Below are 25,877 nucleotides of genomic sequence, written 5' to 3'. Positions count from 1 at the left end.
GAGCTAATATCGACCCTTGCTAGTATATGCTCGCAAAGTCTGCTCCCAACGAGTCATCACTTAAGAAGAAGCGATCGCTTGAAGGGGGAACAAACAACATTTAAATCCGCCCCAGACCGCATCTCATCTTCACTCCCTTGCTAGTACACAGTTTTCCCGGCTCGCTAGTAAAAGGTATCAATTTCCAAAAGCACTACCAGCGCGCCAGCCCAATTTCATAATACGGCGCAAAAGATGGCACCAGCTCCGGCTCAACCCTATTGCACAGTCGGCATGAGCCGGCTGGCGTAAATAATTATGGTACCCGTCCAACCGCGGGGGGGAAGGGGGGGGGGCGGGGGGGAGCCCAAACGAAATGCCACTGGCCAGTTGCTCCCTATTTGAATACCTACCTCCCTGGGTCCATGTCGGAAAAGTGCAATCTTCGCCGGGCTCGACGATCGACTTTTACCTCCATTTCCAGCCCGTGACCGACCGCGTGTGGTGCAATTTCCGGTGATTCTTTTAATTATTTCACCCCTTACCGATGTGGGGGACTCCGACTCGGTCAGTAGTGCTTCGGGAGTGGGTGAAGCGAGCAAACACACTTATGGTGATCATGTTGGTGGCATGTTTAGGCTGAAAATAGAACGTTTCCTCATCTACTCGCACTTCGCTGCTTCATACACGCCCTTGCGGGAGTTACGTGAATGAACTTTGGAACCGGATTTAGCGACTCTGTTGGTAGTGTTTTTTGCAAATAAAATCATCAACGAAACGAAACGACTTGTGGCATTTCAAACATACAAAAAAATGATACTTTTTATTACATTCTGGTTCATCCTTTGCTACCGGCCGTTTGAATGTTCCCATCACGGTACTAGCAACCGGATCTTCGCAAGCAAAACGGACGGCAAACAGAGCTGTAATAAATGAGCTCGCCGTGTCATGTGTGACTGGCGTGGTGATGGCGAAGTGATCTTCATTGGTCTTAAGGTATTTATACCACTAAGCATGCGGTATAATTTCCACCCGTTGCGCTGAAACGGACAATGGACGGCGATCGCGCTTGCCACAGCTCAAATGTCAAGGATATGGTGCGTCGAGGATCCGTGGGAGATCTAATCATGCATGTTGGCATGATGGATATTGCTGCTTGACGAAGCGGCTAATTAGTGATGATTCCCAATACGCATCGAATCGTTTCTGGCCGGGAATGCGATCACAGTGAAAGGATTTCCATGATCGTGTTGCTTCTATCCGGAATTGGACTTCGATTGTGGCCGAACGATTTGGTTTGTCACGTGCCGTAGATGTTCGTCGTTCGGCTGTGACGAGCGAACCTGAAACAATTTACAACAATCTTCCACCCGATCGAAGCGCATCATCGATGGATGGCATTTGATTAATCGAGCAGATGCTATTTTCGGGCTTTACACATTACCGAACGTCAAAGCCTCGCGCACGAACAAACGAACGGTGTGACGGGGAAATGGGGAACAAACGTAACCATTTCCAAATGGATTACACACAATTAGGATCGAGAAGCTTTGAGGTAAGCCGAGTTCAGCTTGAAAGTTGAAACAGATTATTGTGATCGCTATCCGGTGACAGTAAAATATGCGCTAGGCTTACAAGCCGAAAGAAGTAAAAGTTGGTCGATGATGATGAGCAGGAGATTAGCGTAGCTGTTTAAATGAAATAACAAAGATTGGCTTTCACTTGGTGCTGCTGAATTGATGCTGTTTGAGAACTAAATGCAGAATAGTTGAATCTCTCTTCCCACTACAAAACAAATCATTAATCGGACGAATTCATGTTCAAATCCCAATTCTGCGACAGAAATGTATTTTTTTTTTGCGGCACTTACAAGACATCTTACAATGTACCTTCAACAAATTCCATACAAATCATAACTATGAAGCAGCAGCGACCCGCGCTTCTCAAGATAACGCAATTTTAATAAGCATATCTGTGCCTCTCCACAACAAACACCCAGTTTCGATTGCATAGTACCACCGTTTTTCCGAGATACATTGAAGAAGGTTTCCCGCCAATTCAGCATGGAGATTGACGCTGCTGCTACGCTGGCCGGCACGATTCTGCCGGGCCGCGCGCGATACATTCGATAATCAAAATACGCGAATGGCCCGAAGCATTCCAACCGAGCAGCACGGTGCATGCGATCGCAAGTGAAAGGTGGTACACACGCGCTGTGGAAGATCTCTCTCTCTCTCGGTACACAGATGCAGTGCGGGGGTCGCTATTGCCAAAGAAGCCGTCAGCCCGCGGTCCAAGAACGGGGGTTGCCGCAGACATGGCACAATTTATGCTGGCCTGTCTAGCGGTGCGCGGAAACTTGTTTGATGCGCAACCGCAGGAACATGTTCTTCTTTCCCTGGACAGTCCAGAGCGAAGGGTGATGCCACGTGCGATTGATATGTTACGCTTGGCCCGGGGAGCCTGCTATAGCGACAGCCGGCTGAGAAAAAGGTGAAGAGCCGTATGGCTAACCCCTACCCCCCGGGGCGCTACTTACCAATTCATCAATCCCGGCGAAGATGCTCAACCGGTAATGAGTACCTTTGGAGTTAGGTAGAATGTCACTCGATGCGCTGTACCACAACCGCGTGACACACAATTTGCCGGTCTGATGTTATAATCTTTGGTCGTTAATTAGATTCGATTTAATGTCGGTGCACATTACTATTGGCACAGCTTTTTTCTTTCTAGTTGCTGCTCGCACACGGTACTTTATGAGTAGACAAATTACGCTTCATCTTTGAGACCTTTCACTTTTGGTTTTTTATTGCAGAAGAGCATAGCGAATCAATAGGCAATATGTTCAGTGAAAGGATCACACGCGGTTGAAGCTTATTGGAATAAGTTAATATAAATTAGTATGTTTACAAGAGTGCTCAAAGCGCTCAAGTACTCAACTCGATGAGATAAACTGTGCCCTAATGTCTTCCAGCCAGAATGACGTTTTGCGTGTTTACTAACAACGGCATCTAAAGTAAGTAGAAGCATGGCTTTACTTTATCTAATCGATCGTTACGATAGCTTTATCCGAACCACAACTGCTAACCAGTGTGTTTATCTTGTAGGAACAGTTAACAGCATACAAAAATAAAGTGCTAAAAACACACTCGAGTGAACAAGCAGCTCACGGTGACTCGCCTACGGGAATAGGGCGTACATACACTCGTAGGTGACGATTGCACAACAGCACCTCGAGCACCTGGACATCATCCCACCGTAATGACCGACCAAGGTACGAACACGACGGTACCGCTGCCCGCTGAACTTTGACACCTTGCCAAAGACACTATCTGCGCGGTCGAATCTGCGTACGTCCATCCTTCGACACGCACAACCACCACACGTTGATGGTCAATTTAATTAGCTTCGGACCGCTTAACGACCCCATCAAATCCGTGGCTCACACCTTCTCGCGGCGGAGAAGGTGGTCCTTTACGTTTATTACCTACACGTACTCCCTGTCGTGTGAGCTCCCACCCAAGAGGAAGAGCACCAAGATAACGACGACGACATGTGCTCGTCATATCGAAAGGTGTTGCAGTCGGTAAAAGCCAGGGACCGGGTTGGTGACGCTTCTCCAAAGATCACGATTTATCACTCGATTCAACTCGGTCCCAACCCCCAAACAACACAAGTACGCACACGTTTCTGTCACACACGATCAGGCCTGAGACGTTCTTGTTACAGACAACAACAAAAAACACGTGCGGCGTTAAAAAATTGTTTTCGTCACGGTACGAACCATAATGGCTTGGGTTGTCACTGGGAACGGTGTGGAACTCGATCGACCAGGGATAGCGATCGATGAAGCTCCGCAGTACGCAGTACCGTAGATAGAAAGCAGTACAGAGTGAACGGTCTGCAAGGAAGTAAAACCAATCCTCTTGATCTTCGATCACGCAGGCTGTACTGCTGTTGGTGTTGGGTCTGCTTTTTTTTCAGTCGCGCCTTCTAGTTTGTGACGAGTTTGTTGCAACTCGTCTCCCGGTACCGTACAGCATTACAGCGGCACATCGTTAGCGAAAGGTTAGGCTGGAGGACGTCCTCCAGCGTCTGGTGGGTCGGTTGTTGGCATATTTTATGCAACGCGCAGCACACGATGGGCGTGAAATGTGATTTGCCGAGGCGAGGTTCGTCACTTACGCCTGTCAAAGTGCTTCGATTATTCTTCCGTTTGCCAGGGGGTATGCGCAGATTCCTGTCCGAGACGGGACGGGCGTAGTTTTGGGTCGGGAAGATTTGCTGTAGCAGTAATTCCCGGGGATGGCTTGCAACGTGCCGGGGGTTAGGATACACTCGTTGAGCAAGTAACTCGATCCGCCCGGAGGCAAATTGATCGTTTCGATGATCGGTGGGCACTTGGGCCGGTTAACGATGCTACGCAACGGTTGCATCATCGACCTTCTCGGTACTGAGGATGAGCCAAAAATTTGTTCAACTACAGCGCAACGATCAATTAGTGTGGGACAGTGGGATGCGCATGTATTATGCACGACCCTGACATGTTAATGTGCTTCTGCCTGTTTTGTCGTTGTCGTTTTTTCGGCTTTCTTGTGGAAAGGTGGTAAAATGGCAGAGTGGACGGAAACGAAGCCCCAGTTCGTGTAATACGCAACGCAACATAAAGCCGTCCTGAGCTGAACGGTGAACTAGGTGTGAGCTAGTGTTTTTGGTTGGCAAACGGGAAACCTCCCAGCGCGAATGCATCAATAAACTTTATATGGTGCTGGTTTGCACCACAGGAAGGAATTGTTATTGCCCTTCTGATGCGAATGCGATCCAAACAACTCTGCACTGGGGTGCATACGGTGAAGGATCGGTTCGTACGGGAAAGGTTAAGTAATGGAAATGATATGGCAGTGGCGCACCAGGCCACGATACGTGGGGGCGTACGATCGTGTCTCGGGAAAAGCGTGACAGGTGTGCTCGGCAAAACTAAGGCATTGGGGCTGAATGTGTGAAAAACTGTTGGGTCGGGAATTTTAAGGGCCGAAAATATTACGAACGGGTGATATTTGTTGCCTCGTGTTTATGTTCGATCACCGGGGTCGGGAAATAAAATGCTGCAAATATCACAGGCTGGTCTTTATTACGGGTTTATGCTTTTATTGGGCATCGCTTCGGGTTTTTTTTTTCGTGCTTATGCACTAAGATAGCTCATCCCGGGGGTTGGTTTTTAGTAAACAAATGTTTAGTTTTGGTTTTAAAATTGCTGCTACTCGAATTGCATACCTTTCGGCGTAATCACACTCATCTGGGAAAGTGATGATTAAAAATCACCTAAAACACATCTATCAAACAGTAAAACAGTAGTCAAATGGGTAATTTACCGGACCAACACACATACTCGTCGTTCGTGTAAAACGATACTCCAAACTATTAAATTAGCATAATTTTCAATCCATAAAATCACATCCTACGGTCGTCACACCGCTTCACGAGTTAATCAATTCCAACGGCCACATTACCTTTACACGGCTTTCTTCTCTGCCCGGTGTACAAACTACACCCCTCGTGCACCGCTTCGAAATAACCATAATTTCAACCTCCCCGAAAAAAAACACCAACTCCCTTCGGGCGATTATTAATGCCGAACGCAACACACGGTCATCCCATCCGTGACGATGTTGTCCAAAATTAAACCCGGGGCATATGCTCCCGCGGCTCGGGGGGGGGGGGGGGGAATTCCTGTTTTTGTCCAGGCCACCCCAAACCACCGCGCCATCATCATTAACCGGAAGGTATCAATTTAACGCCCGGCGACGCCAATCGATCTTGCCGCCAGGCTGGTTTGGCGGCCCCGCTAAAGTTAGGTAGTAGGACAGCCGACAAATTGCTTGTCAAACCTTTTTCGTCCACCAAAACGCGGTGAGCGGTGACAGTTAAATGATAGACAACATGTTTTGGCAGGCTGTTCCGTAAGGCAAGGATGTGCCCTCATGAAAGGGTTCACGATGGCTCCTGTTTGTGCGCTGCAATTGGTGACGTTGAACGGAATAAGTAGTCAGTGAAAGATCGGCCCATGTGACAGATTAAACTGTGATGAGTCGTGGGAACGATGCGCCTTGCTTTTGAGTGACTAGAGTGGCGTTGGTTCGAAATACGCATCCCGCTGCACAACGAACTCATTGGGCATTTAGGCCCCCCCAAAAAAAAGGAAAGAAGAAGTACTTACTTACGGAGGTACTTTTACTTTCTCACACAGGTGCTTTTACGTTTGCTCGATTGAACGTTTTGTCCCCTGAACCTACCCGACTCGGGGGCAGCAACGGCAGTGGTCGATTAATCATGTTAGATAATAATGTTGGTTGACGATTTCTTTCTCTCTCTCACCGTTTTGTGTGTTGGTTTGTTGGACAGAATCGCTAATGAGGTGAAAAGTAAGCTGCAGTAAACCGTTCCGATCTCGATCTGCTATCTGGAATTAATTTGTGATTTGCGTTAGGTGGGCGAGAGTTGATATTTGCAGCCTTGAGACAGTTTTTCACGTGTGATCTTCTCCTTAAAAATAGGCATTTGAGCTCAACATATTGAAAGACCTTTTATTAAGAACTCATACCAGAAGAAACACATCCACGGCGCATAATCGATCGCTCTCGCTATCATATCGATGTGTGCGCACACAGCGAACCGCTTATCTCGATTGAAGCAGCTCATAAAGCAAGAAGACGCATTCCCGGTGAATGTCGGGAAAGCATCTGCCAGCGTGACAGCCGGTTGTGTAATCGAGCATCCAAAGGGAATAGTACTTCGGTGGGAAAAATGATATGCCTCTCATAACACACTCAACCCCTTTCGGGTCACCGGGCTGGAAGTCAAGTCCGACCGACCGACCCCGGTCCGACATCATGTCATGAACCTTCTTTCTTTCTTGGTAGATATGCTGTCAAAAAAAGAAAACCACAGTTTGCCACTATCGCGTGATCGATCTTGACCGAATCCGGTACCCGGTATGGTATGCGCGATTACTCAACGACTGGATGGCACGTAGATGAAGGTGGCCCCCCCTCATTAGATGACACGTGGTCAGCGGGCAAAAAATAATTCCTAAATCATTCTGTTATTTTCACTTTCAGCCGTAGCGTTCGTCGCTTGCTTTGGCGTTGCAATCTTCTGTCCGGCTCCAGGAGAGGAGTTTGTTTTAAAAGCATTGATTTAATGCGCATTTCGACACAGCAGGAAATGGTGGACGATTTACACCGAATAAAAGGGAGGATAGATTTCGGGTCGGTAATTATAGGCCTTCGGGGAGGATAGATCTACACCTTCATCATAGAGTTTCTTTGGACCGATCGATGAAAAAAAAAAACATTGCCACAATAAAGCGTTTTACGATCATTAAAAGGTGGAAAAAGAGGGATTTGACACTCTGGCACGCAACTTTTCGGAAGGTGTAGAAACTTTCCTTTCGAGTTGCACTGTACCGTGCCCCAAACCGTGAAGTTAGTTAGTTTGCCTCCGTGTAATTTATCATTTTTTAAATAGCACATTTTTGCGGCTTAATTTCCAAAATTCCCAACATTGTTCGTTGCGCTGTAAATTTTAACGCACCACAATTAGGAGACAACCAAAAGCAAAAAAAAAGGCCAGCGCATAAACACGACAAATCGGCATCATTTCCATTTCTAATGAAAAATTTACAATCAAATGTTGTTTTGCATTCCGCCTACCGAGCGGGTGCCCGAATCAGGAACAGACACAAAACATTGCCCCTTTAGAAACAACAGTCCGGACCGTGCGTCCATGAGAAGGAGGAGGAGGATACGACCTCTTCCTCCCATTCCGATGGGGAGGGTATGCAGCTGTTTGAACCCACTTCGAACAAAAGCTGCAAAAAAAAGCAGAGGAGGCCGCAAAGGCCAACATTACGTGGACACTCGCGTACACACGGTCCTATAATTATCACATCGTTGTTATTCAACTTGAAGAAAAGTCTTATGTTCCTTTCGAGCCAGGATTGGGCCAGTCAAATCCCTTTTACTTTTTTCGGGTTTTTTTTAACTCTTCACCTACAATTCAACCCAACTCATCTGCTTCACAAGTGTGTGTTTAGAAGAGGAACCCATTAAAAAAAAACGGAAAACAACACTCCAGCAGCTTCGCTAGACGAAAAGTTCACAAACTTCCCAAAATTAAAGCTACTGCTCGGACCGGCTGGCTAGCGGTTGCTTATCGAGATGGCCACATTTATTCGACAATTTGGTTGGTAGAGCTATCGCTGTGCCACTATCTCGCTATGTTGATGAGGTGTTTGGCTTAGCTACTTGTCTTGCGCGTTTTGGCAGTGGTTTGTTTAATTTACATACGAAGATTTTATGAGGGGGTTCATAAAATTGTCATTTTTTTTCTCAAACAATGCAAGTGAAAGTAAAATAACACCTTTGAACACTACATTTTATAGTGTTGTGTATAATTTTTGTTTCCAAATTTATTTAGCACCTTTTAAGCGTTGCATGCTTCAACCTGGCGCTAGAGAGAGAGCCATCCGCGACGCGGAGGTGGAAACTTCGAGCACCATCTTCTATAAGTCAATCCAGATCCTGGGCCTCTTATGTAGCAGAAGCTTATCAACGGATCGAGCGTGCGGCACAGAACCTCTGGTTGGAGATTAACGAGGCGAAAACCAACATGATGGTGGCACCACCAGCGGCCCTGCAAACAAACACTGATTTACGCAGGGGTGATGTACAGATAGGTGACCGCACCTTCGAAGTCGTCCAAAACTTCACCTATCTGGGGTCAAAAGTCAGCCCACCGACAACAACATTGAAGTTGAGTTACGCGCAAGGGTGCCGGCTTGGACAACCGGTCATACTACAGCCTGAGGAAACTGTCGCGACGGACGAAGCTGGGACTGTACAGAACATTTATAGTCCCAGCACTCACATACGCCTCTGAGACATGGACTGTCTGTCCAAAACTGGCGAAGCCCTCTAATGCCCCGTTCGAGAGGAAGATGCTCAGAAGGAGTTTTGGCCCCGTATGTGTGGAAGGACAATGGAGGTGGTCTGGTCTCACCATCGTGCGAGCGCATTAGACTCGCCTGAGAATGACACCGGACGACCCAGCCCGTGAAGTCCTTTTAAGCCGTCCACACGGACGGAGGAGGCCAGAACGGCCGGGATAATGGATTGGCAGACAACGGCGTTAAACCGTGAGCGGTATCGAGGATTGCTGCAGCAGGCCAAGACCGCAAAGCGGTTGTAGCGCCTGATAAGTAAGTAAGTAAGCGTTGCGTGCGTCTCTCTTTCACATTTTTTTCATCTTAGTTGTTTCCTTTATATGACCTTTTTTTTCAAATAAAATAATGGTTTCATCATCAAAACTGTTTTTTTGTCTTTTGTTTCTTAGTTTTTGTTTTAAATTAAAATGAAAAGGCTAACAAGAGTTTACTTTGAACTCAATGATTTTAAATATTATTTTATATTAGAACGCGGTTGTATATTTTTTGTGTCTGTTATTCCTCTTCCAGCCAGGAAAGCAAGGGTTCATCGCTTGATTTGTCGGCGTTGAAGTCTTTTGTACGGTTGCTCCTGATTTATGCTTTATTTTTGGAATATTTTGAAGCAAATGGATACAGATTTATACAATTACTTTTTAATTTATAATTTCACTAATTTTTAATCTAAATTGCATCCTAAAATATTAGGAAATCTTCTTTTACTTCTACCGTGGTACTACAACCTCGAAAGGTTTTGGCCTGCCATTTCTGGCTTTGTGTTGCTTGATTTTACTCGTAGGAAAGTAGTCAGCCCTGCGTACGGACAGGCGGTCTAGATGAGAGTTGAACCCATCAGTGACGAGGAAAGCACACTTTTATTTTACTAACACGCCAATAAATGATTACTTCCATTTGAGCCCATGCCCAATAAAATGAGCACCAGAAACACAATAACTTTGCTCCTGAAACAGCCACCACATTCGAGTAATGGAACGCCCGCAACCATATGAGTCGCCCCCCCCCCCACCCCCTCATAGACTTATGTGTTCACCCTTCTTCTCTTAACCCCCCTCCCGCTCCCCAATCCTTCCCTCCCAAAATCAACACTATTTGCTTGTGCGTTTGCGGGGCGTTTTATTCGAAACCACCCTCGTGCAGAAAATTAGCCCGTGGGATCCAAAGTAACGCCTCACGAGCCCCCGAAAAAAAGGGGTGGGGGGGTGGGCAAATTACCATACCGAACCCCAAAACCGAACACGAAACTACTATTCGCAAATTACACTAGCTCGTGTGCTCGCGTTTACGGACGTTGCGCAACAAGGGTTTTTTTTTCGCAAAATGGCACAACAAATCCGTACTCGGAATCGGTAAGCTTTCGGTAAGCTACAGAAGGTGGACCCTTGGCTGGGGTAGGTAGCGATGTGTCAAACCCTAATCGTACTCCCGGGAACCTTGATCGCGGGATAGAATGAGCCAGAAAAAAACAACCCAACCAGCCATTGAAAGATCTAGTTTACAATTATGTGCCGGCTGTCATCTTCCGAATGGTGCCATGAGCTTCTAGCTTCTCTTTCTTTAATTTAATACCACACTGCGGCTGCACTGAAGGATTGTTCTCAGGGCTGCTCTTGTGCACCCTCTACCCAATTAGATAGGTAACCAATTTGACCTTCGCCGAACGGCATCTGTGAGTACGAATCACACGCATCGGAGCCAACCATCGACACCGCCAACCATCGACATGAGGCCTAAATTCTTTCGCGACCTTGAACGGTAAACAACCCCCTTACCGTGATGATGACTTTTAATTGCCTACTACTCATCCGTCCCGGTAGCGGTCCGGGTGCATTTGTCGGCGGAGGATCGCGATCGCTGTCGGATGCGTTCTGCTGATGACAATTAGATACGGCTTCCGTGGCGTGGTTTATTCGATGAAGATGCTCGCAGCGGAGATTGCTATCATCAGCTGTTGGAAATTGGCTGCCGGAAAAACCAAAACTACCATCCATCCTTCGTTAGAAGCTTGCTGGCGTGGATCACATCCCGCCACCCGTTGCCGATTCCTCCTCCGAAATGACCCCAAACGAGATGCGTTCCGGGGGTTGTTTTTTTGCTTGTCGAAAACGAGTGGGCGGTGATTTCGGAATTAACAATGCAAATTCCACCCACATTCTCAACGCGCCAGCCACAATCCAACCCCCCCACCCCCTTTAGTGTTGGGTTTAACGCTTTATTACATCCCAAAAACCTCCTTCTCGCTGCTCGATGATTAAAAGGCGGTTTGCAGATATATTGAAGTTCTGACCCAGCTCAGACTCCAGCTAAAGCCTAGTGGCCTAGTAGCAGTGGCTACACCGATGATTAGGCCGGCTTTATTTACCGTGGTCAGTACCGTGGCTCTTGCTTGCGCGTGATGAAACCGTGTGGTTAAACGCACGGCGACAATCCCCCGTCTGCCTTCTTGCAGAGCTATTGCCATTTCTCAAGCGCATAATTCACCTAACCGGGTGCTAATCACGTCATCCAAAAATCGTGTCCCGGGAACAATGGACGTGCATGAAGAAATGGGCGAATCCGCGGCACGGTTTGATCGGCTGACATGCCGGCTAAGTGAAGCGCACTGAAAAAAGAGGCGAAGAACGAACGCCAACCTCACCGAGAGCCACTCGTTCGAAATCGAGAAGATCTTAATTGGAAGGTTTGGTGGTTTGGTGGTTTGGTGGTGCAGTTCGTCAGCTTCACGCTAGGCTAGAGCTGGGCGCGCATTATGAGTTTGTTTGGTTTTGTGGTGTATTGTTTTCCACCCTCAAACAAGATCTGCACCAGCATTTGACAGGTAATGAGATCTTGTGTGAAATGTGTCAAAATGTGTGATGGCTGATAGCTGCGAAAGAAAGGATAAGCGTTGACTTTTATTCAAATTGGGATTGGGAAACTCATGAATTATTTTATTCTTATTGTTTCTTTCTTTGACACGAACAAGATTAAAGATCCGCTTCTGGATCCCCTTTTCCTTTGCCAATCGAAACCCCATTTTGCCGCTCAGTACCGATCTGCCAACCTTTCGCCTTTCGGGCCGACGACAACCACCATAATTCTATTCATCATCCAGTGGTGCCCTTCGCTAACCGTTGGTAATTACCGCGGATTAATGCCTTCACGTCGTAAACATCATGTTGCGGTGGTGAGTCGCACACACCAAGAATAACCCCAGGTCCGGGACGCCTGCTCGAACGGTTGGCGCATCCCATTCTCCGATCGCACCGAGCGAGCCGTGAAAAGAAGCGCCAAGAGAACGTTCACGAACGGTCACCGGACCTTCGGGCACGCAAGATCTAGTGCAGCTATTATTATTACTTCCACTACTACTACGAAGGAATCTGCTGCTGTTCGGGGCTAATGAAATACTTGTAAAATGTGTAACTTGAAAAAATTTCGATTGTTCCCATCTCGGTGATCTTCAAGCTGAGAGGAAGGGGTTGCTTTAATTTTACGACACCCCTCATACTTTCCCGCCATTCGCCAATGCTCACACATTCACATAGAAAAACCGTGCGTGACCTTGTCCCCGTCGAACCGTAGGGTAAGCCATCGAAGCCAGAATCATCACCGGCATCCGGCATCGAACGGAACGGTCCGAGCTGAATGTGATCGAAACAAGTGCGGCAATTTCGAACACGGCCACGGCACTTGTCACAGCCGTGCCAGCCGTGTTAATGGCTTAACGATCGTTAAATCGTTCACCACACGCGATATCGCACATCGGGCCAGGCATCTGCGACAAGGTCGCCGCGATCAAGATCAAGACAATCCTTGCACCGGCCGCGCAACGGAAACACAACAATCGAAACCAATTCAAATCACGGTGCGCCCGGCCACCGCTCGGTTTTTTTTTTATTTACGAATGAAAAGAAGCTTCTGTGTGGCGCATTGTGTTCGGTCGAATATAGTTGATGGTAATTAAATGGCTTCCTGTCGGCGAGTCGGTCGGTCCACCATCGCCATTAAGCCAAAGGGTCACTGATAGTCGGGCGGAGATGGCCTCCTGACATGCACAACAGAAGCAAACAAACAGCGCTTCTTGTGGAATCCGGTGGTTAAGGTATTTGATCTTCCAAACCGCACAACAGACTGACGAATTGCTTTCATGAATGGGACATTAGTTAATGACTTGACCCTTGCGCAGGTTTCAGTCATGGTCCAAGCGGATGCAACGGAAGCTGTAAAGACTTGCTTTCTTGCGCGGAGGTTAAGATCCGTTACGAGGCGAGCTCGTAGATGAAAGAGAGTGCTTACGCCACGAGGTATGCAATGGTGGAATCTTATATTGGATGACAAGATGCGTCTAAAGACAGTTTATAACAACAGAGAAATAGTCGAGAAATTGGGCAGTCGCAACACGATTGTAGATAATAATCTAGATTTATTGGTCTGAAGAGCGCGTGACTGCAAAATTGCTCTGAGTGCTTATTTTGTACTAAAAGGAGACAGAGTTTGACACCTCTGGATTGAGAGTGAATGTACCAAAAATTGCATTCAACGAGGATTTTGTCGACTTAACGAAGTATTTTCAATAAATATAAATATTTTAGAAATATGACAAACGTGAGAATCTATGGATACAACTATAATTATTTTAATTCGAATATTAAACACGTTTGGAACGCCTCTTTTATGTTGTATGAGAAGCGACCTTTGTGACTTGGCTTGATTGCTCTATTGTGTACAAGAAGACATGCAGTCCGCGTGGAGGGAGTCGTTGTAGACAACATCGCATACAACTTTTAAAACATGCGTCTGCATAGCTCATATTCCTGCTTTGTGCTTCGCTTCATGTATAACAACTTATGCCAATCATATGTAGTTTCATACTACTCAGAGATAGTGACTCTGTTCGTACTCTTTTGGGATAAATATTTAAACACCTTCTACTATCTATTTTTTCATACTGGAATGTAATTTATTAAAACGAACGTTTCGGACATAAAACTGTTATAGCTTATCTTACGCTAAATAAAATACCACTTCAGAGATGCCTTAAATAATAAAACGACCCATTCTCCTACTCTCGGAACTTCCGACGCACGAACCGTGGCATGGGAAGCAGATACAGGATCATGTTGAATGCACACAAGCCCAGCGCAAAGGCAATGCTGGCCGCGATATCGGTCGTTTCCTGTGGATTGGCACGCCCCAGCCGTTCCATAAGAAAATCGGCCGGCGCAGGACATACGATCCCGTTGGCCGGTGTACAGTTCATTTTGCGTCCCAAAAAGGTGGCCGTATGAAGAAGCGAGCTGGCGTACTTTGTGTGTACACCCTTGGCGTTCTCCTGCAGCCAACCCGGGAGTCCTTTGGTCGATCTAGAAGAGGTGGCACAAGGTAAAAACTAGCACAAGGCTTTTTGGATTTAAGCTAGTATTTACCTGATAGTGCCACTGGCCAGTGTTAGGCAGATGATCAGTATGTAAGAAGCAGCAATGGCGGCATTGAGCTGTGACTTCATGACAAGCAAGAACATGACGCACAGCTGCTCGGCTAGCATGAAGCTGGTCCAGATTGCCACCAGCAGATAGGTGAACGTCATGCCGTCAGGGTTGGATGGGTCAAGTACGAGTGGGTAAAGGACGCAGCCAGCCACAGCCGATGAGATGAAGGAGAACGGTATCGAAACGGTGTTGTAAGCAATCAGCATCGTTGCGCCCGTGTACAGTCCTTCCGCATATTCCTGACAGAAGCGCTTTCTCCACGGTGGAACTGAAGATGGGTAACAATTGTTAGCTTTGATTTGACCACGCAAAAATGGGGCTCTAAAGGGTCTCACTTACACAGTGCAATCGTTGTCCAGATACCGACGCCATAGCTCAATGCAAGCACACTCAAGATTAGGCCACCCTTGCTGAAGAAGCCGTGTGCATCATCGCCAGTTTGGCCGTAGAATAGCCACAGTAATCCCATCGTTGCTGGAAGTGCTAGCAGACGCAGAAACAGGGCCTTCATACCGGCATAACCGCAGGAGAATGTGGCTGCCAGTAAACGGCTGAAAATATTGAGAGCATTTTATTGTTAAAATCGAACCATGGGACTTTCCCGACCGAAAATGAGCTACTCACAGGTACAGTATTCCCCATACTTTCAGCTCGCCAGGTTTTCCATAGGCCAGCGGTATCTTGCCACTACCGATCGGGTTGATTGGCGCTTCCGGGATAGGAGTTTCACGGGCGAATCGTTCCACCAGTGCCTCAATCTGCTGACTTGACTCTAGGAACCGATCGCGAGATCTAGAGAAAATTATGAAACAGATCCAAACACAATGTTACCATAATGCTCAAGCTCAAGAACTAGGCGGGCTCACTGCTTCGGATATCAACGAACCTGGGACCATTGCAAAGAAAAGCCGGATTAAAAATTAATAAATATAAACTTTATTCTCTCATCTCGATTCCCACCCCCAGCATCCTTCACGGACTGCTCACGTTCTGGTGCAGATACATCACCATATCCAGCTCGCGATCGCTTAACGCAAGCCGCCGCTTCTGCAGGTCACGCTGCCCGGTCTGACCGAACAGCTGCCTCATCTCATCACAGGCCGCAGGAATGTTTAGTATGCGCCGGCAAAGGCGCTTCAGCAGCGGGAACGCCGTCTCGTTCCGCCAGTACGACATGATGTCGACCGCACTCTCCAGCTTCACGTCCACGTACTGCTGCATCTCGTCGTCCACCACGTCGTCGCACTCGAGCTTCAGCGACGCGTCCATAAACTCGTAAAACCGCAGCTCGGACGGTGGAAGCGAGCTGCGCCGCTTGCGGACCCCGTGCGTGCCGTACTGGCCCCGCTTAACGCGCTCAATGCCCTCGAGATCAGCGTGCAGGTGCTGCTTCACCTTGGCAAGCGTTTCATCCCGCTCGTCGTCAGCCAAAAACCGCAGACCCTTAAACTTTGGGTCCAGAAACACCGCTATCCGATGGTAATCGTGCAGCGGGAAGTGTGTCCTCAGCTGTCCGAGTAGCGTTTCCTTCAGCAACCGTACCTCTTCCTCATCTTCCGGCTCGGGGCGGAAGCTAAGCTCGAGCTTTTTGCGCCACAGGACCACCTCACTAATGGTGACACCCGTGTCCGAGGACAGTCCACGAATGGGTTCCCGGAACGGTTCGAGAAAGCGCTGTAGAACGGCGAGTTCCGGTGGCACAGTTTCATCCTCGTCTTCGACAGTCGGGTTTAGTATAAACCGCTCAAGGTACCGGCCACTGTCACACTGGAACATGTCCAGCACACGCTTCATAATGCTCCACAGCATCGTAACCGCACACGGTACCAGCTCGTACTGTTCGCGCTGGTTCCGGAGGTTTTTCTCCGTTTCGGTACAATCGTCCGCTTCCGGCGGTCCACCGTACACCAGCTTAATCGGTTCGGAAAAGGACCGTGCCAGACTGTCCTCGATAATGCGCTGCAGGTGTTCGACGTATGCGGTCTCCTGGCCGGTTACGTCGAGCGTTTTCACGTGCAGCGGTCGGAAGTAGTAGTCGGAAGCGACCGTGTACGCGTTGATGGCTACATAGCTACGCCGTTCGTGCTCGTGCCGGAACAGACTGAAGCTGAACGTGAGATCGCAGTCGGACAGCACCTTGTTGAGTTGTCCCTTCGCTTCGTGGTACATGGCCGGCAGTACGGTTTCGAGCAGTGCGTCACGGGACGCGAGCAACCCGTCCGCCTGCTGGCCGTAAAACGCACCGATATTGACCAGCATCTGGGCGAGCGTTCGGAAGCTTGGATGATCGAACAGATCCGCGCTAACGATGTCTTTGTACAGTACGCATGCCTGCTGCCGCACCAGCTCGTCCTTTACGTTCTGTGGCAGTGGCGTTCCACCACTGCCGCACTTGACCATTTGCGGTGGGGTCGTTATGGACGTCGTCGACGGCGGAGTTGCTGACGGTTGGACTTTGTTTGTAATGGCCGCCATCGCCGCCGCTGCCGCTGCCGATTTTGCCATGGATGCCGGTTTGGCCTGAGTGTTGTTCCAGCTGCTGGATACCTTCGGTTCGAGCTTTACCTCCACGCCTGCCACCTTGATCTTGCAACGATGGCGCAGCAAACTCCCAGTTCCGGTGCTTGCCTTATGGAGCACTAGCCAACCACATTCGAGACACCGCACGTAGTTTTGCTTTATGCCTTTATAGTACATCGGCATATAGCGTTGCCAGGTGCTATTGTTGTTGTGGTGCTTCCGGTACTCCAGTTCGGGATCCTTCTCGGCAATCATCCGCTCGAGTTGATCCTTCGTGAGCAGCAGCGGATTGTGCATGGCAGCCAGGGCACCGGCTTTGATCATCTGGTCCGTCAGTTGGTAGGTTACCTTGCCCATCTGCAGCCGAACAACGGCCGACTTTGCCGAATAGCCATCGGACGTGAGCTTGCGGAAGGATTTGTCCGGCTTGCCGGCTCGTATCTCCACCTCCGGTTCCGGCGGAGGCGCCTCATCGTTCGGTGTGTCTTCAAGGACCTGGACCAAGGCGTGACCTTCCTCCAAGGATAGTTCTGAATCAGCCTAAAACAAAAAGCAGGAAATTTAAGTTAAACTCAAATTTCTTAAAAAAAATTTGACACATGATTGAAGTGACCAGAACAAAATGGCAACCGGTGGAATCCTTAGCGCAGATTGATTTTCTATTTTCGTTTCGTTTCAACACACTGTTTAACCATCAAACAGGGAAAAAAATCAACAAGTGGTCTTCCGAACCTCAGTTCTCGTAGTCTGTAACAAAAACCACCGAGTGGGAGCCATTTTGAAGTAAAGAGAAAATGCACGGTGAAAAACAAACCAGAGAATGGGAGCGAACGATCGGAGCGTGCAGTGAGCAAACGAAAAGGAAAACAGAACAGCGTGTAGCACTGTGCGGGCATCGTGTGAGCATGTTTGGTTCTTGCTTTGTGTGTATCCAAGTTGCCATTGGAACATTCTTCATCCCTCCGGCAACTGTTGGGGTGGATTGAAGGGGGAAGAGGGAGGAGACGATACGAAAAACCAACCACAAGAGAAGCACGGAATAAAGATCCCAAAACGATACAGAAGAAGTCAACAGCACAAGAAGACGACGACGGGTGACGTGTAGGCACTAGCACGAACAGAACGAAAAGCTTCGCAGTGTACAGCCGCCGTGTCGTGATGGGGCAGAATAAGTAAACGAAAGGAACAAGAAAATACATTCTGTAAGTGAGAGAAGAAAAATCAAACTCCTCACGGAAAAACCACCTTAACGATGGTCCAGCAAATCCAGCTAGCAACACACACGAAGAAACAATGCAGAAGTTGCTGCTCCTTTGTGGGTTGTGTAATTTTGGTGCATTGTCCGGGATGATGTCGGGAACATAGGAGGGTTAGGTGGGGTGGTTGCGCTCCCCATTAACCGAACGAGTGAAGTAGTAGAACAAAAAGGAAGAAAAATGTGTAGCATACTTTCACGACACATCACGTCAGACGATTCTGTGACCAAGCCAAGTTGACTCAAGCAGGCATAGAACGAGATGGAACAAAATAACTCCATCAAACGTTTTGAGAGAGAGCGAGTGAGAGCGAGAGAGCATGAAGAAACGCAAAGGAAAAGGAAGCAAATCAGCAAAACAAACCGCGCACGACAACAAACCCGGCGTTTTGCGTTAATTGGAAGTGGGGGGTGAGGAAAGGGTGGGTGGTAGAGATGGGAGTTTGGGGTGGTTCACTCTTCCACCCCTTCACAAAACACACAAAACATTCGGTGAGAGCGCAAGCGTTCTGCTCTCTCGTACGTAGCGAGATAGAGAGAGAGATTGATTGAATCACGCTTACAGTGCGCTACAAATGTTTAACAACACGTGGAATGAGACGCATAAAGGAATAGTTTTCTTTTATGTAAGCACATTTCACTACAACGAAGCTACATTTTTAAGGGAATAAAAATGTGAATATTTTAAGAACATTCGCATTAAACAACGAACAGAAAATCTGGCTCGCACTGTAAGGAGTTTTTGCACGCAAAATTTATCTCCGAAGCCACATAAAACGAGACAAACGGGTGAGCACAATGGGATGCTCTATCTCATTCTGAATATGCAATCGCTCTTCCAGCAAATGTTTGTTTGGTAGTAACAAAAACTACTCTAGGTTTTGGTGCCAGCATATTGATGGTTTCCTGCATTTTGATGCATTATAAAAGTGCATCTTTTTCAAAGGTAATAGCTTTTTTTCTGATAATTTTATTAGGGTTTTCTTTAAATCGCATTACTAGTTCTGCCATGTTTATTTGCCCAATGTGCACCCGGTACGTTCACTGGAGCGCGTACGGAAGCAGACCCACTTGGCCGGACGGTTGTGTGCCTGTATTGCGCGTGAGTAGAGAAGCGAAAAGCAACAACAACAAAACACACACCAAACCCACGACGTGACAAATGCTGTGACAAAGCAGCGCAATACTAACGTTAGCTCCCCTGGATCACTCCCCCCAGTGGAGGAGTCACACAACCCCCGTACCAACCTAAGGCAGTACAATAATAACAACAAAATCTGCCGAGTCAGATACGGTGAACCAACACACCGTCCGTCATATATACAAAAAAATAGGCAAGTAGCTCTCCCAAACGGATAGTTTAGGCTTCGGAGGTGGTGCTGCTGCTGCAATGCTATGCCTTCGATTCGGATTCGCTACGGTGAATTGGTGAAACTGGTCGCCATTTTGTCTGTCACGGAATCGTACGTCACGCGTGCTTACCTGTATTTCCGGTTCCGGCAGCTCCTCCTTGATGTTGGCCAGTCCGACGGGCATGTACAGCACCTGTGCCGGTTGTGCGGTGACGGCCGGTGGTGACGATGCCTCGCAGGTGGACGCCGACGAACCGCTGGTCGAGGAGGAAATGGACGAGGGTGCGCTCGGTGAGTTGCTGCTCTCGCTTCCGCTGCCGCCCGTCGTTGGGCTCAAGGGCGAATCTTCCGGGGAGTCTCCTCCGGTCAGGATGCTGCCGGTACCGAGCGTACCGACCACGGCGTCGTTCATGTTGAAGGTTTATTTGTAAACTTTTTCGTTTTTCCTTCCGGATTTCTTCACGGTGAACTTTTGTCACTCACTGTGACATTACAGCGTTTTTCAGTCACTGAGTGTTTTGTAAGCGTTCTTTACAGTATTAAAACAGCCCGGGGTCCAGGTGAACCAATACCGTTTGACGTGCAGCTCACGACATTACCACCCAACGGCACGGCGGGTTCGTAGTTGGGTTGCGTTGCTTCTTACCGTGTCGTGCGGTGTGTGTGCGTGAGATGACGCCATTATTTCGTGCTTTTTTGCCTGCGTGTGCCACTGACGGTACAAAAGCACACAGCCGCAGCACAATGCTGCTCTCGCACACCACGAGAATGGTGCCCGTTTTCACGAAACGCGCACGCACACATACACACACACATACACACACACACACTCACGCGTACGTTTGCACCCCTTTCACGGTGATCGAAATAGATGCAGCAGCCAACGAGCCGGTGGTTGTTTTATTCCCTTTTTCTCTGCTTTTGTTCGTTTGTTTGACGTTTCCTGATACGCGCGACAGTCACGCAGCGAGCGAACGATGCGTGCGTTCGTGCGTTCGATGGGATAGTTGTGTAGAACTTTCTGTACCCACACACACACACACAGTCAGACACACAAAGCTCGTGTCACACGGTGGTTCGCTTTGTACCGTCCACTAAGTACCTTCTGCAGTTGCGTATTTTGAAAACTTGCAATCGAAATAGTGTCCGGTTACCGGTTCACAATACAGGGGAAAAAAAAGCATCACACATTCGATTTCCGTACTCGCTCTCGCACACACTTTCGCTTGATTGCTCTCTCTCTCTCTCTCTCTCTCTCTCGTACGCGTATTCACCGCCAACTGTGATGGTGGAGACGATAGCAGTCGGACCCCGACGTTGCGTGCCTCTCGCGCAGGATTCCAGCGAACGATTAAAAGAATGCGAAGTCAGCGCATCGAGTCCGAGCCTCGAGTTTTGTTGCGGTGCGTTCTGACTCTCGCTCTTTCTCGCTCACACGCTCACTCGCTCACGCTCTCCCGGGGCTCGGGGCGAGATTCTCAATACTACGCAACCATTTTTGTTGCTGCTGGAAAGGTGTACTTTACTCATGCGGCGCCGCACACACACACTTAGCCCGTGGTGCCCGTGGTTCGTTCTGCGAAATCATCCAATGGTTCAACATTCTATATTCACTCACGTTTCTCCACAGCCCTACTGGCCACCCTTGCCCACAAGGAAGCCTCTCGCTGGCCAACCGTCGTGTGTTGCGTGTTCCGATTCTCTTTTCCGTGTGCCGCGCGTCGTTGGTCACGTTTTCCCATTACACACCGTCGTCCGTTTCTGCACCACGTTCGTCCGTCCATCCGTGCTGCCGGCGGCCCTTTTCCTGTACCAGCGGTCCCGACCCGCCATTCCCCCGGGTACGGATGTCACTGTGCTGTGTGGCGTTCTTCCTTCCTTCGTTCCTTTCACATTAGCCTCACGGTGGGATTTCCCGCACCGGTGCTACCTGCAACCGACCGCCTCCTGGTGGATGTTTGTGATCGGCAGCATCACAACCCGGGTCGTAAATGTGAGGGTTTTATTTTAGTCACCTTGCCATGAAGGGCCATGTCGCCGTCCCAGCATTCTGAATGAAGAAAAATTGTTCCGAAGTGGAAAACGAAATATACACGATTTTTTCACTTCTTTCGTGTTTTTTTTTGGTTTTCTTTAACTGCGAGGGTGTTGTGTTGGAGCACAAAATACACATTCACAAAGCTTTCGCTTCTTGAAAGTTAACAAAATATAACAAGTAATGCGCTTTCAGCAACTTGAAAATTTATAAAATAGCATTAAAAACATAAAAGTATAAAAATACTTGATGCAACAAAAAAAAATAATTGAAAAAATACTAAAACAATGAAATACTTGAGCAAAGTCGATGAAAACAGAATAAGAAAAGCGTTCTCCTGTTTGTTTCTTCTAACAAACAAAGGCAAAAAACTACAACTCACAGTGTATGTGTGCTTGTGTGTGTGGTTGATCTTCACACACTCCACCGCACCATTCCCAGCCATTCCTGTCGGCCAGGTCAAAACGATGGCTGTTCTTTTCTCCAACGACAACAACAAAAAAAGCAAGGCAGAAGCTCCTGCTCAACCACCACCATGTTCGTGATCAACCTAACGATGGCGCATTTTGCCATTTTGCGTGACTGTGTGTCTTCTTCTTACCGTGTTCACTTCTTCCCACACCGTCCTGTTCGTTTTCCGCCCTTTTCTTCCTACGGGGTGTACTTTTGCTGCCGTTTTTCCATCTTTCCCTTGTGGCATCTTCGCACCTTTTGCCACCTTCCGCACGAGTGACCGACCTCCCCGCCGCCCTCCGCACTCCGGTTCCCGCCCTCACTCGTGCCAAGTGTTCAGGCTTCACGTGTCTCTGCGTATGTGTGTGTGCGTTGTAGGGCTGGTGCAAACGCACGCAAAAGCACCTAGAACGTTCAACTCTCCACTTGAAAGACGCACGCACAGGCAGGCAGCGTACAATCAGCAGCTCGCTCTCTCGTCATGTGCGTTTGGTTCTCTTCGCCGTTTGCGGGAGCCTTCGTACGTCACGCAGAACGGTTAGTGTGGGCATAACACAGCCCATACCATCTTCTAGTGCTTGCTCACCCTCACGAAAATCACCCCTAGTAGTGACGGGATGGCAGCGTTACTGTTCCGCGAAGAAGGTTTCAGACGGGAACACAACCCAGCTCAGGTAGGATTACTGGTGAGAGCGAGAGAGAGAAAGAGTGCATTTTTTTGGCCGTGAATCACGAAACCAATCGACGCAACAGTACGCAGCCGTAACAAAAAGGTTCGTGACGGATTTGAAAACTTTGCCGTCTGAGTAAACATACGAAACGAAATCTCTACAAATGGCGTTTTCTTACAAACCACAGTGGAGAAGATGAGGTCAACCAGGGCTTTTTTTTATGCAACGTGACTTTCTGCACGTTCACGCTGCTCCTGTAAACGGTATCCCCGCCTTGGTTGGTTGCGCAGTGCAGTTGTGCACATTTGTTTTGGTTAAAGTTCCGTACGGTTTCGTGGCACGCTGCTGCACTGCCACAATTCGTGCCGATCGTACTGTGAAGGGTTGTCGTCGTGACTCACGGCACGGCACGGGAATGAAGAATTATAAAGCCGTCAAGAGAGCCGTTAGGGTTCGTGATTGTTTCAACGTAACGGAAAACTACCAATGCTAGTTATACTTTACGGTGTTCAGTAACAATAGAGTTATTCGTAAAAATAAATGCTCTTTAATTTCCCTTTGTATATCAACTTTTCCGAACGATGGATTGCTGATTTAATTTGCCCTTATTTAGACGAGATTAACAACGTGCTACAATAAAGAACTTGAAAACAGTGTACTAAAGCTGTATACTGCTTGCATAATATTTTGTTACAACTGTAATTATTCTTGTAATCGTTTACGATATGTTAAAATATTGTATTATCAAAATAGAGAAATGATTGAGCTCAAATTACTGCGGAAAATGCAATTTCATAGCTTCGACTTCGAAGGAAGGGCTCCAGTTGGACATTCAACCCATATTGCATTACTGATTCATGCTGATATTAAGTATTTTGAACATTTTATCGGTTATTATGTCTATTGATTCACCAAATGTGAATAAAAATGCTACTTTAGACATCAAATCAAACATTGTACCAAGCACAGATCACGCGCAAGTTTTTAGTACAACTTTTAGTACAACGAGGAAAAGAGAGATTGGAAGCGCTTTTTCTGCACCAGAGTGCAGAGCATGCAAATGAAATATTTATAGACATGTCTAAAATTAACATTTTCATAAAAATAGAATCCGATTAAATCTATTTGCCTTAGCAAAAAATATTAAAAAAATAAAAATCATGCGAAAAAGACGAACGAACGGCTGTTAGGGGTTATTTATAAAAAATATTATACGTTTTTTATACTCTTATAAACATATTGACAGATTTTGACAGATTAATGAAGAAATGACTGTTTTGACAATTTAATAATAATAATTTATATAATAATAAATTATTTAATAATATGAATAAAATTTAAGAAGGATCAAATATAATATTAGAGAACGGTCATATAGACTTAAGTTAAATTAATCAAATAGTCAATGAGTCATTTACTTTTTAAGTAGGGATACTCCAGACTATGTTGGATTTTTCAGAGTGTTAGATCGTAAACATGTTGGGACCATTGGACCGTCCGATTGGGACATAATTTGATAATAACAAATTGCGAAATGAGGGGTTAGTTTCACTAAACTACTTACCTTCGATCCACAGTCGACAGACAGAGATAGTACATGAGAGGATTTTCCAGCTGTGGACACGGGAAGCCAATTCCATGGAAGTATTCCAGCATAGCTCTAGTACCACCGGAATACACAGCACCTCCCAAACACAAGAATAATGCCCTAAAAATGTCCCAAGTAGCACATTAGTCTTATGCATCAAGAGCGTGGTATCATTTCCACCTTACCTATCCAAGAAAGGGAACACATCCGAGCGTGGTTTCTCGAGCGAGAGCAATATCCCGCATCCCGTTTTCTTTGCCGAGTTGGACAGAATGCTAATCAGCAGATAAGCGCTCAGCGGATCGAGCCCTTGCGTTGGTTCGTCCAGCAGCAGCATCACGGGATCGCGGACCAGCTGAATGCCGATCGCAAGCCGACGCTTTTCGCTGATGTTGAGATTTTCCACCTTCTTGTGGGAAACCTGCGAAAGCGCAAGATCGGCAAGCACCTGGCGTACTTTGGAGCTTTTCAGATACCCTCCCAGCTGAGATGAGCAAGAGTGATAAGTTATTAATATGGCTTCTTTTTTAATGAGCACTCATTTCCTTACGATGGTTGGCGTGTAGTGAAGCGTTTGGGAAACGGTCAGTCCCGGGATAAAGTCACAGGCATGCGTGACGTACCCGCAGCGCTGCTGGAACAGTGACTTCGTTAGCGGTGCACCGTTAAGCAGCACCTGCCCACGGGACGAGCCATCCGAACGGCGTGCGATAACGTCCAGCAGCGCTCGCTTTCCACTGCCCTTCGAACCGAGGATGGCCATCACCTCGCCACTGTGCACCGTCAGATGCACTCCCTTCAGCACCAGTGCCGACTGTCCGCCACCATTGAAGCACCCGCCCGTATCAACCTAAAACCAACCAAAACAAACGACATCAATGCCTGCGCAAGAGCGGAACCTTGGCTGCAGCTGGGAGCAACACTCCGGAGCACGTTCACAGGTCGAGGGCACTCACGGGCTGTATACGTACCTCGGTTGTGTGGTAGATGTTGTGTGCTTCAAGCACGTAGTCACTCCCGATCATGCTGCTTTACTTTTCGTTCGCCTAGCGGATCTTTCGAGGCGACCAACACCACAAGCGACGAACCCGATGGTGAGAAATGGATCGTGAACCACTCGTGAGTGCTTTTCGATGAAGTGGCGCACAGCCTAACCGAACACACTGCACACTGCACGGACCGCGACAACAACCTCCACCGTAGACGTTGAAATTGAGACTGTGGCCGAGATGATCGTCGGTGTCAGTGCCGAGTGTGTGTTCGATGTTTCTAGTGGGGGGGAGTACGGTGGACCGGATTTTCCAACACAGGTTAAGATGCGGGCGCGATCGAGGTTAAACTGGTGTTGGTGGTCTTTAGAGCTCGTCTGTTGGATTCGAGCCTAAAATAGAGATTTAAAGCTTTTTTCTATCTTTCTTGTGCATTTTCAAGAGGAAAGTGTTGCTATTTTTGTTAAAATATTTTTGAGGTATTTATACAGATAATTTTTAGTCCATTTGTTTGTTTTCTTCGCCTTGATGACTTTTTGAAATTGAACTCATTTAATTAAAAT

The 25,877-nt window shown here is 47.6% G+C and overlaps 2 protein-coding genes and 1 long non-coding RNA gene across 3 annotated transcripts; 1 reads left to right on the top strand and 2 right to left on the bottom strand.

Moving 5' to 3' along the window:
• Positions 1–2,340: 2,340 nt before the first annotated feature.
• Positions 2,341–8,425, top strand: LOC118505558. The gene is made up of 3 exons (XR_004905433.1): positions 2,341–2,995; positions 3,087–3,253; positions 7,098–8,425. It is a non-coding gene; the product is annotated as an uncharacterized LOC118505558 (long non-coding RNA).
• A 5,469-nt stretch (positions 8,426–13,894) lies between these two features.
• LOC118505557 (ATP-binding cassette sub-family G member 5) lies at positions 13,895–25,556 on the bottom strand. Its single transcript, XM_036041509.1, has 8 exons — positions 25,297–25,556; positions 24,876–25,175; positions 24,511–24,809; positions 24,302–24,445; positions 15,076–15,243; positions 14,791–15,002; positions 14,389–14,719; positions 13,895–14,325 (listed from the first exon to the last, which is right to left on the bottom strand). The coding sequence occupies exons 1-8, from the start codon at positions 25,348–25,350 to the stop codon at positions 14,025–14,027; spliced, it is 1,809 nt and encodes a 602-aa protein (XP_035897402.1). The 5' UTR covers positions 25,351–25,556; the 3' UTR covers positions 13,895–14,024.
• Positions 15,365–20,927, bottom strand: LOC118505556. Its single transcript, XM_036041508.1, has 2 exons — positions 19,709–20,927; positions 15,365–17,511 (listed from the first exon to the last, which is right to left on the bottom strand). The coding sequence occupies exons 1-2, from the start codon at positions 19,988–19,990 to the stop codon at positions 15,424–15,426; spliced, it is 2,370 nt and encodes a 789-aa protein (XP_035897401.1). The 5' UTR covers positions 19,991–20,927; the 3' UTR covers positions 15,365–15,423.
• Positions 25,557–25,877: the final 321 nt, after the last annotated feature.

The sequence above is a fragment of the Anopheles stephensi genome, chromosome 2, assembly GCF_013141755.1.
Source record: "Anopheles stephensi strain Indian chromosome 2, UCI_ANSTEP_V1.0, whole genome shotgun sequence".
Classification (NCBI taxonomy): Eukaryota; Metazoa; Arthropoda; class Insecta; order Diptera; family Culicidae; genus Anopheles; species Anopheles stephensi.
This window is presented reverse-complemented; position numbering and strand designations above follow the sequence as displayed.